General features: G+C 34.9%; 1 protein-coding gene across 50 annotated transcripts in view; it reads right to left on the reverse strand.

The window, feature by feature from the left end:
- ANK2 (ankyrin 2) overlaps nucleotides 1–12,396 on the reverse strand; it is a 603,826-nt gene that overhangs the window by 27,351 nt on the left and 564,079 nt on the right. For 49 of the 50 annotated variants that reach the window (XM_064481197.1, XM_031467121.2, XM_064480111.1 and 46 more), the window contains 5 exons: nucleotides 11,131–11,359; nucleotides 10,187–10,312; nucleotides 6,665–6,787; nucleotides 4,679–4,711; nucleotides 2,731–2,752 (listed from right to left, as the gene is read on the reverse strand). In XM_064481197.1, the coding sequence (XP_064337267.1) occupies nucleotides 2,731–2,752; nucleotides 4,679–4,711; nucleotides 6,665–6,787; nucleotides 10,187–10,312; nucleotides 11,131–11,359 (533 nt within the window). The remainder of the gene's footprint in view (nucleotides 1–2,730; nucleotides 2,753–4,678; nucleotides 4,712–6,664; nucleotides 6,788–10,186; nucleotides 10,313–11,130; nucleotides 11,360–12,396) is intronic. The other variant, XM_064479900.1, reaches the window with a different exon arrangement.

Raw genomic sequence — 12,396 nt, forward strand, 5'->3', positions numbered from 1 at the left:
AAACCACAGAGTGTCTTTTCCTGTTGTGGTGGGGGCACAACAACATGGGCTGGGAATGGTGGATCCACAAGGTCTTGGGATACAAAAGCAAAGCAAGGCTAACAACAACAAAAAAAAAAAACTGAAAAGGAAAAATGAGCAGGAAATAACTTGCTTAATTTTCTCACTTGTAGCTCATCCACACATACAACAAAGCTGTAACAAATAATCAAGACACACACACACAAAATCACAAAACAAAGAACGAACACTGTGAAATTATACAGAAATATCTCAAGATTGTTCAGATGTTACAGATCAATGTTGAAAAAAAATAAACATGGGAAAAAAAAGGAAAAAAAGCATTAGAAATTGCAGAAAGTTGATTTCCTCTAGGAGAAAGCCAGTAGTAGCAAATTCAGAATACCTTCTAATGATGTATATGCGTTCATTTATATGATTAAATATAAAATCATATAAAAATCTGAGGTTCAGTATGTTTACTTCCACCAACATACAATGATTATATAAAATATATCTGAATCAGCTGCAAACTGGCATTTCATCTAAGGGAAATTCACACCTAACAATGAAACAAACAGTCTTGTGCTGAGAGGCATGGTCCTTTCCTTGGAGCAACCTCCTTGTTTAGACACGTAATGGATAGACCAAGGAGGGAAAGAAAGGAAAGGAAAGAAAACCAACACAAACAACAACTGTGATTAAATTTATTTGTGAGTCCAAAGTTAAAATGTGATGCATGGCAACCCAAATCAGAGACAGTCACACAGGACACACGCACAGTTTATGTAAGCCAAGTTATTTCCATGCAAAGCAAAGGTGGAATAAAACTGGTGGGAAAGGTGGCCTTGCTGAGTTGCACGGGCAGAAGGATGGTAAGAAATTAGAACAAATATGTAAAACATTACTGTGGTGAAGTGTATTTATTTCCCTACAAGTCCGTCCCTAAGATGCTCAACACAGTATGTTCAAGGCATTGGTGGCAGGGTCTGCACCCATTAAAAGCAAGGAGGGAAACTCAAACTCTTTAGTATTTATTCATGAAAAGACCTTAGGAAAGAATCTCTTCCACAGAGCCCTTCTTTGGAGATTACTGCATGCCTAGATGAAGATTATTTTATGATTGATTATCTTTATACTAAAAGAAAGCTGAATGTGAACTTATATTTGAAATTTTTTAAATGGTCACAATACCTAGGAGTTACCTGGGAGAATCCTTGGCATTATAGCAGTACAGTAACTTTTTTTTAAATTAATGATTGAGCCAGATGGATGGGTTAACTTTTAATTCCTACTAACTTGGATACAAGGATCAAAGGAAAGGGCCATTTAAATAAACACCATAGCCCCAAAGAAGAAAGTCCCAAATAACAAAATCTCTTTTAAAAAAAGGAATTAATGAAGGTAATGATAATGTAAACTTTTTATAAACATAATGCCTTCTCTTGAGAGAGTCAGTATTTGTTGAGAAGATATACTTTGTGAAAATGTATATACAAAGATATGTTAAAATATTTATATTAGTAAATATTTATTCAAATATAAATCAATGAAAACATCCCAAATTTCAAATATTCTAGTCCTGAATAATGATTTAACATGAGAGTAAGGAGACTCTCAAGTAAAAGTATTTCAATAACTTAGTAGTAAATTACATTTACTACATTTACATTACAGTAAAATACATGAAGCAAGGACTTCAAAAAAAGGGGAAAAAAGCTTTAAGATAATGGCATAGGGCCTAATGACCATATTCAACATGGTTCTAAGTTTCCCCCTTTTGGGAACAGCACCTTGAAACATAGTGAATCAAATCTTAAAATGAATAAACATTAAAATTTGATTTTTTGTTTTCAAAAGCATCTGGGGCATAAAAGCAAGAAGAAACTTGAAAATTCAACTTCTTCCACACAAGCAGCTAATGAGTCACCAGAAACAGTCCAACAAACTGAAAATTTAATTGAATGGTACAAACCTGAAGTGAGTTCTAAGATAGCTCTCTTAAGGTCTGTAAAAACAAGTTCTCTCTGAACTAGATAATATTTAGGATTTGCATCATTATTTAAAATTAGCCCTATTAGGACACACTGTTGTGATTAGTAATTTCATCCAGGAGGTCTGAATTTTTGCTTCCTTGCTTTTTTTTTTTTTTTCCAGAAGGTTTCCACCGAAGTCTGTTAGACCTCAGCCCTAGAGAAGTCAGTTACACTTCACCACAGTAAGAGGTGCAAGGGGGGAGGGAGGGGGGTGAGGGGAGAGTTAGCTTCAGCTGAGCACTATTAAGACAGTATCACTTTTGCAGGTGTAGCCTACAAAAATAATGAGCTCTCTACTGAAGTCAGCGTCGTTTGATATAAAAAAGTGATACTGTCACATCAGAGCTTAAAAAAATGAGATGACAATGTTGTGCTAACAAATGGACAAAAACGGTAGGGTGGGTTTCTAAACAAGCATAACAGCGATAGCGGGGGGTAACAGGGATATCCAAAAGAAAGTGAATGCTTGGATGAATAATCATTGCATTTTTACTGCTAATTAGCTCACAGATTTATGTCTTCATAATTTAACTGGCCAAGCTGCTTTTCTAAACATATATTAATGATTAATAAGGATAATATAAAAATATACTTATTACAGTGGTTAGTAATGGCAACTAGGTTGCATCTTAATTCATGCTTTTCTTTAGTGTAGCCAGCTTTCAAACAAACTCAATTTTTTTGAAAATCTTACTTTTTTCTGATGTCATATCGATCTGAAAGAAAACATACATAAATCGAATGGTTACAAGTAGCATCTTGTCTCACCACCCCTGATGTGCACAACAACCTCTTATTCATAATTATACACATGGGAGACACCATAAGCTAGAGGAAGGTCAGAGTAATTTGCTACAGTTCTTCCTGAGAATTTCCTTCATTCTCATGCTAACTTGAAAAAAACAAATCTCTTTCCTAGACACTATGAGTGTAAAGTCCTTTCTAAAATGTTACTCCTGGGGAGATATGGTCCAGGGAGTGTTTGATGTTAGAAATATACATTAGGGAAAAGGCCAGGGAAGCAGTGAAGTAGGTATAAAACAGTGTCAATTTAGTTGAGAAAAAGAAGGCAAGAACAAACAGCATGCCAGGGTGATCTGTTCTACAGAAGTAGTGTCATTATGAGTTACAAGCCAGAATTCCAAATCCTGAAAAGCATACAAACTAGATCCACTGCCCTGAATAGTGCCTGGAAATAGTCAATAGAAAAATCATAAACCTAATGTGAAAACCTCATTTGAACATATACCAAAGTTGGATTCATGACTATCACTCTGTCTAGAAGGTATGTAGGTATCATTTTGAACAGCTTGGGGATTGAGTCACCAACTACAGGAAGGAAACTGAGTATGTGAGACAAAGAGTGACTGCACAGTTAAGGGAAAGAATGGCGTCAGTCTTGTCATAAGTTTACTGTGTGTCTGGTTATACATGGCAGGTGGATGAGTCTATAATCACCCTCTTGTCCAGCTCCACTGCCTGGGTATCAGTTAAAAAAAAGTGAGTTCAAGGGCATTCTCTGAACTAAGGCCTTACATTTTAAGCTGGTGGATCCAAGGGTGGTTTATTATGTTTTCCTTTATGTTTTTGTATTTCAAATCCATCAGAAAAACATTAAAGAATAAAACTAGTATATTTGAAAACATTTACTTGCAGCTAATAACAATTCCATTTGTCTGTCTCAGAAATAGGAACCAATATGTTAATCAATTAAGTAGAAGGATAATTTTCCAATGATTTCTTTCATTTCTATGATAACATTTGGGCATTTTTAGATCTTTATAAAGGAAACAAACACGTACTTGCTTTAACTATCGAAGCAGATATAGTTCGAATGGCTATTTATTCAATGCAACCTCTCTAAGACCCATTTTCTTCATCTATGATATGACAGCACACACCTCATACGGTGATTGTGAGAGACCAGTGTGGACGGAGTACGTGGAACACTTAGTAAAGAGCCTACCTTATAAAAAGTGTACATGACCAGTAGGCTTCTGTATTATAATATTATAGTCAAATGGATGAACTACATGCTCCTGAAAGTTTTCTATTTCAGTGGTCCTCAAACTTTGTTTTTAAGACCACCTTTACACTCCTAAAAATTACTAACGAGCCTGAAGAACTTTTTGTTACGCTTAACATATATAAATAAGTATCTCTATTACAAATTAAAGCTGTGAAAATGCTAGAACCCAGTATATATAAGAGCACATTCCAGAGTGTCAGGTGATGATGTTATCATATATAATGGAGTCTCTAGAACATTCTTGTGTAGCTTGTGAGGATATGGGAGCTAAAATGCAAATAATGTCTTTACTACTAAAGAAAGAGTTTGACCTGCAGGCATCTCCAGACCAATCTTTGAGAATCCCTGGGATAATGGTTTGGTCTTCAGTAGTTAGCAGAGAAATCTATATTATTCCATAAGACAGGTAACAATTTACAGGCAAATTTTACTGTCCTCTGAAATCAGTCCACAAGATGAGAAAACTGTCTCAGAGAGGTTAAGGAAAATTGTGACCCTTTAATTACCAAGAACAACTGTGTAACCCTTCTAAGAACAGAGCTTAACCATGTGGTCTTATTACTGTTTACAGCAATGACAGAGCCATGAACAAGTGACAATGCCATACAATTACCTCTTCCTCCTGTTCTTGATCTGACTCTGATTCCTTGCCGCCCCAAGATGCCATGCAAGGTGGAAAACAGAGAGCAGGAAGAGTAGAGAGTATTTAGAAGAAAAGATTAAATACCCTGACAAAAAACATCAACAGGCAAGCATACACTCAGCGTACTCATAATTTTTCTAACAGTTTACAGAAGACAGGCACAAAAATTAAAGAGGATTGATTTAAATACAAACGTCTGTCGATTCAAGAGACAAAAGAACCAAGATGATAAATATACTCATTTATAGGCAAAAGAACTAAAATGATAAAAATACTAATTTCAGATGCTAGGTTATCAGCAGCCTCAGAGTTTGACATTTAACGAATTTGATGGCATATGTCTACCGAAGTGGTGATGGCAATGAATCAGTCATTACAGATATTGACTAAGACTGTTAAAAGCCACAAATAAACATATGGTGAATGTACTTTCAATACACAGGCAACATTTAGGAGTTTTATTATGATAAAGAGCTACTAAGTTCTAAAGCATATCTGAAGTATACAATGTTTGGCAGTTTTTTATGTTTTGAGTTACTCAGTGGAAAGTTGTCCTGGACCATCACAGCTACAATAACTGTGTTTGACAGAGCTTGACTGAGAAATAAAAAGTAGTAATGAAGTAAATGTTTTCTTTTATAGCACAGTGAAAGCTCACTGAAATCAGAAACAAAGCTCCTTCATCTTTATATATCACGCAGGTGGATCGCCCCAGCAGTACATATTTCTTTGTGCTGCTTATTTGGCATTCTGCTTCAGTGACTCAAAGTGATCAGCACCACAAACCCCAGAGTACATTCTGCATCACTGGAGTGTGATTAGATTTATGCTCATTTGGGTGGACATGCCCACTGCTGTGCTCTGGGTCTCAGAATAACGTGTACATTCACGTATACCAATACTGGGATTTCATTTCATTTTCATCATTTAGTAAGAATTTATAATGTTAAACATGATGCTACATACTTTTCTCTCTGTGACTGATTTCCAATTTATAAGAATAATTAAGAAAAAACATACTGTGGTGAATAAAAAGAAGTAGAGGAAACCCTTTGCTTTGTGGAGTCAAGAGGAGGATTTTAAATATAGTTCTTCTCCTGCACGTCTCCTCTACCACTGTTCACTCCACTCCCCATCCTCTAACACACACACTGACAGCTTGCTATAACCTCCTGTAAACTGCCATGTGGGAGATTTCCATTCAAAACGGATACTGGTTAAAAACTTTTTTAATAAAAGAAAAGTTATCCCTAACATTTAATTCATTCCCTTGTGTTCTTTGATTTGATCAGAGTGATCAAGGAATTCTACAGTGGGGAGAGGTCTGGATAGAAAGTAATACCTGTTGGTAGATTTGGGTCAGAAATTAGTGAATTTTTCCTTTCAACAATATTTCAAATTTACTCCAGTAACATGGGAGTCTTTTGTATACTAATCATGCCAAAATGGTTGAAAAATTAATTTGATATTCCTAAAATAATGTAGGTTACAAAATGAACAGACAATTATTTCAGCAACAAGGTAAAATATCATAATGTTGCTCTAGATTTGATAATATATAATCTCCCTGTGAACTGGTAATAAACAGAAGCTAGTGCACTCATAATGTTTTGGTAGGGCCAAATGTACTTGTATGATGCAGAAGGGATGTAAGAACATAATAAGTCAAAGACAATTATTTTATTTTTAGAAATTAGTTCAAAAAGTTAAATCTTAAATTCAAATTTTATCTCTTCCATCTCCAATATATATTTATAGAATTTTTTCCATCAAAGTGAATTTAATGTGAAATAAGGTAGAGCTACATTTTTCTGTACTTAAATGGAAACTGGACAGGGAATCAAAAATGACTGTTGCATGTGGTTGCATTCAGTCAGTATCTTCGCACTTGTTTATTCTACAGGATTTGAGAATCAGTCCTATGCTGCCTGAATTGCTCTATACAGATTACAATACCTTCGTATAAATTGGCAGCGTGATGTTTAAGTTGCAAATAGCTTGATGCACCAGGCCTCTGGTAGATTTTGGCTCTTTCATAAATGATAGTCGTCCGCAAGGTTCCTGAGTTGTATCACGTACCTTGAAAAAGAAAGGCATACATGCTTCACCCATATATGACACATACCATTTATTTTAATGAGATGGTACTCAAAAAAAGCTAGGGAAAAAAATAAAATTCATTTGGTAATGCTAATAAGGTTTTGGAGGTGTTCTCTTTTTCTTTTTCTGTTATCATTTAGAATGATTTAAAATCATTCAGCTTTCAAAAACTCTGTGGTAAAATATACATAACATAAAACTTACCATTTCCATTTATACACATATCATTTCTAAGTATACAATTCAATGGCATGAAACACATTTACAAAGCTGTGCAATCATCACCATCATGAAGAATTTTTCATCATCTCAAACAGAAACTCTGTACCCATTAAGAAATAACTCCCTATTTTTTTCCCCAGCACCTAGTAACCTCTATTCAACTTTCTGTTGCCATAAATTTGCCTGGTACCTGGTATGGATAGAGTTATACTATAATTGTCCTTTTGTGTCTGGGTTGTTTCAGGTAGCATGATATTTTTAAGCTTTATTCCTGTTGCAACATATATCAGAATTTCATTCTTTTTTAAAATTGTGTTGAAATATACATAAAATACCATTTTAACCATTTCTACAGGCATAGTTTAATAGCATTAAGTACATTCACACTGATGTACAATCATGACCTCCATTCAGTTTCAGAAAGTTTTCGCCTTCACAAACTGAAACTGTTTCCATTAAACAGTAACTTCCCATTCCTTCCTTCCCCATCGCCTGGGAACCACCATTCTATTTTCAGATTCTGTATCTGACTACTCTAGGTACCTCATACAAATGGGAACACACAACATTTGCCCTTTTACGTCTGACTAATTTTACTCATTTTAAGGCTGAATACTATTCCATTGCATGCATATACTGCATTTTTTTTTATCCATTCATCTGTCAATGGATATTTGGGCTGTTTCTACATTTTGACTATTGAGAGTAACGCTGCTATGAACATTGCAAATAAGTGTTTGAGTCCCTGCTTTCAATTCTTTGGGAATTGCTGGAGCATATGCTAATTTTATGGTTAACTGTTTGAGGAATTACCATACTGTTTTCCACGGCTGCACCATTTTACATTCCCACCAGCAATGCATGGGGTCCCAGATTCTCCACATTTTCACCAACATTTGTTACTTTCTGTTTCTTTGTTTTTGATAACAGCCAACCTAATGGGTATGGAGTGGTATCTTATTGTGATTTGAATTTGAATTTCCCTAAGCAGTTGAGCATCTTTTCATGTGCTTATTGGCCATTTGTGCATCTTCTTTGGAGAAATGTTTGTCATTTTCCTATTTTTGTATTATGTTGTTTACAGAATGACTTTTGCATGTCAACAGTATCAAATATTAGCACAATTGTATAGTTATTTGTGGTAAACAGATCTATTACCCCTCAGCTCTTACTGTTCAATGTGGTGATCTGTAAAAGCCTATCTTTAATCTGGCAAAACAACTGAACCAGAATTGGCACAATGAAAGCCTTCAGTGGAGATCTTGAGAAAACTTAACAGACTCATTAAAAATTAAATAGAATTATCACTTCCTTTTAATTTCATGAATCTCTCACTCATATTCATTTTTGTCCCTCTTTAGAACTGGAATCTAAAATGAAACTTGTATATGTTACAGCCAAATTTCTAACTTGGATTAATATTTCCAAACAGGGACAACAAATTCATGTTACACTGAAGTGTCTCTTCAGATGTTTGCTGAATGAGTTATGAAGGTATATCCAGTCTATAGCTCTATCTGGGATAATCTCTTTTTTTTTAATTCTTATTTTTTATTAAAGTGTAGTCGATTTACAATGTTAGTTTCATGTGTACAGCAAAGTGATTCAGATATACATATACATACATTTTTTTTCAGATTCTTTTCCATTACAGCTCATTACAAGAAACTGAATATAGTTCCCTGTGCTATACAGTAGGTCCTGATTGCTTATCTATTTTATATATAGTAATGTGTATCTGTTAATCCTAAACTCTGGGATAATATTGTAGTAGATTAAGTGAGATCCTGGGTCCTTTGAGAGCTTTTATTATGAAAATTTGTCACTAAGAACTCTTTTGGCCTCCATACTTGTGATATCACATATTTTAAAAATATAAGTACAAATATTTAAAATAAATAATATTAAAAAAAGAAAGAAAGAAAGAAAAAGAAAGACTTCCCTTAACATTTGGCAATGAATAACCAGTTTTTCTACTTAATAAATTGGCAATTTGTCCCTCATTCTCTGCCTTAAACATCGTATATAGCTAAAAATTAAGGTTGAAATTGTCATTTTAAAAATACAAACAATCCAACCCCAAAATGGGCAGAAGACCTAAATAACCAATTCTTCAATGAAGTCATAAAAATGGCCAATAGGCACATGAAAAAATGCTCAATATTGCTAATTATCAGAGAAATGCAAATCAAAACTATCTTGAGGAATCACCTAATATGAGTCAGAATGTCCATCATTCAAAAGTCCATGAACGATAAATGCTGGAGAGGGTGTGGAGAAAAGGGAACCCTCCTACACTGTTGGTAGGAATGTAATTTGATGCAGCCATTATGGAACACAGTATGGAGATTCCTCAAAAGACTAAAAAGACTTACCATATGATCCAGCAGTCCTACTCCTGGGCATATATCCAGAAGGAACCTTAATTCAAAAAGATACATGCACCCCAGTGTTCACAGCAGCACTATTTACAAAAGCCAAGACTTGGAAACAACCTAAATGTCCACTGACAGATGACTGGGTAAAGAAGCTGTACTATATTTATACAATGGAATACTACTCAGCCACAAAAAAGAATAAACCAATGCCATTTGCAGCAATGTGGATGGACCTGTAGATAGTCATTCTAAGTGAAGTAATTCAGAAGGAGAAAGAAAAATCTCATATGATATCACTTTTATGTAGAATCTAAAAAAAAAGAAAATGACACAAATGAACTTACTTAAAAAACAGTAACAGACTCACAGACATAGAAAACAAACTTATGGTTACCAGTGGGGGAAAAGGGTGGGAAGGGATAAATTGGGAGTTTGAGATTTGCAGATACTAACTACTAAATATAAAATAAACAACAAGTTTATACTGTATAGCACAGGGAATAATATTCAACATCTTTTAGTAACCTACAATGAAAAAGAATATGAAAACAAGTATATATATGTCTATGTATGACTGAACTATTATGCTGTAAACCAGAAATTGACACAACTTCAATAAAAAAATATGGTTGGTTTTCTAAGATTTCAAAATTTTATAGAACTGGCTTTAAAAACCATTGGAAATGACTGAAAAGCAAATATTCTATTCTCCTAAAGGAAGTCAAAGCTTTTTTTGGTCTTGAATTAAATGCTTTACAAAATTCCATATGTATATTACCTTGACAAAGAGAGGAAGTCTGTTTTCTTTGAAGGCAAAAAAACTGAATATATGATGTTGACCACTCTTGGTTAATGGCACCAGGTTGCCAAAACAATCAACGTAGATGGGTTTTCCTTCTAATACCTGGTGAGAATAGAGAAAAACAACACAGAATATAATAGCTTCAATTATTACTTGTTATTTACATAAAGAAGTGGTGGTATTACCCAGAACATTAAAATTCTTATAAAGTGCATACAATAATCATTAAACTGCTGAGAAACATTTTGTGTTATCTGTGATAAAGCATGTCTCTTCTTTCTAGTAATGGGAATCTTCAATGCATGGTGGTATTTAATATTAATGTTCTCATTTCCACTCATTTATAACACTATGACATATTACCTCCCCAAACCAATAAATCTTTAAGTCCCAAATTTAGATTTCTTTCTGATTATCACAATGAGTCAGGTTACTTGACCTCAATATCCAAAGGTCCACACTGATGGAAAAATCTGAAATAAGAAAAAGTAATGTAGAAAGCCCGTATTTCACATTTACACAAAGGATATACTTCTTGAACTGTTTTCTCTACTGTTAAAGAATAATAGTAAAAAATCAAATAAATATTCACTTCAAAAAAAAAAGAACAAGGAAAGATAAAAATCACATGTAAATCATTATATTCATTTTTATACACTGAATTTATCAATAACTCATAATTTTCCCCATAATAATCTTTAAAGAGTCCTTTTACCTCCTCACATACACTGAGACTAACCCTATAGAATAGGTTGAAACCAGCTAAAAATGGCTGATTCTAGACCTCAACCTTCTAACTGATCAAGATGTCAACTGGGTTTTTTTTTCTGGCTCTATTTATTAGATATTATTTTAAGTATAATATATTAATAAAGGTATAAAGAATATATTAACATAAATTGTTTTTTCAAATACAGTACCTCCACATCCCTGCTTCTGGCCACCTCAGCAAAGTTTTCTTGTTGTTCAAGGGTCTTATCCACTTTATCATCGGTCATGCAGAAACACCTCAACCTGGCTTCGATGGGGTCATGTGATTTGGCAAACACTACAAATTTGGCCATATATGGAACACAGATAATTTCTCTGTACACTTGTGATGCAAAGGTAACGGATTCCTGGATTTGTCGACAATCTATCAGCCAGAACCTATAAAATGAAATAAGGTCAGTTATCTGAAATTTAAAGTACAGTCAGCCCTCCTGGAGTCCCACAGATATCAAAACCCATGGATGTTCAAATCCCTTATAGAAAATGATGGAGTACAGTCTGCCCTCCGTATCCACAGGTTTCACATCCGCCAATAAGGAAGGCCAACTGTGTGAAAAACAAGTCAGCTCCTTCAGTATGGTCAAAGTAACCATTAAATGCGTCATGGAAGAAGAAGGAAGCAAGAGAGGGAGATTATGGGAGAAGGTAAGAGGGCAGGGCAGAACAGGGAAGGGAGGACAGGTAGGGGACAGAGGGGAAGGAGGAAGAGGGTAAGGGGAAGAGAGAAGCACATACCAGGGTTTAAGACAAACTCTTAAATGCTGTATTGGTCATTTCCTTCCTTGGAAGCCCTTCTGAGCATTCAACCTTCTAAAATGTCTTCAGTGTTTTAGGACCTTTCAGTGGTGCAAGCCCAGTGATGGATATTATGACAAGTATCTCACTGGATGAGTTTGTTTTCCTTGACTGACTCTCCTGTTCTTCATTTCATTTCCTGAATCTTTCAACAAAATCTACCTAGCTTTCCCTCATCTCATTGTTCTTTTCCAAAGAACTCTCTAGTCACCAAGGTTGGATTAACCCAACCAGGTTAAAAAAAAAAGAAAACCTGCTTTTGTTTCAGAACTTCTAAATATCACTGAACAACTCAGAGAAGAAATGATTGGCTTTGTGACTAATTTATGATTTCTGGCATCAGTTAAATCTGTGGCACTGCTTGGCAACTTCTTTCTCAGCTCTCACTTTATTCAGTACAGTGACATTGCTAAACCTGTATGACACACCTGGAGCTTCCCCCTCACCTCAGGCCCTAAGAAAGGTAACTGCTGAGAAAGTAGAGACCATCAGATGGGCATTTGTCACTTTGCTATGTATACACTTCAAAGATTTATTACACATCCTCTTGCTTTGAAACCTTTCTCCATCAGTGATCATTCTCCTTCCCCTGACTCACTGCCCATAATCTTTCAACATTC

Source organism: Camelus dromedarius, chromosome 1 (genome assembly GCF_036321535.1).
Source record: "Camelus dromedarius isolate mCamDro1 chromosome 1, mCamDro1.pat, whole genome shotgun sequence".
Lineage (NCBI taxonomy): Eukaryota > Metazoa > Chordata > Mammalia > Artiodactyla > Camelidae > Camelus > Camelus dromedarius.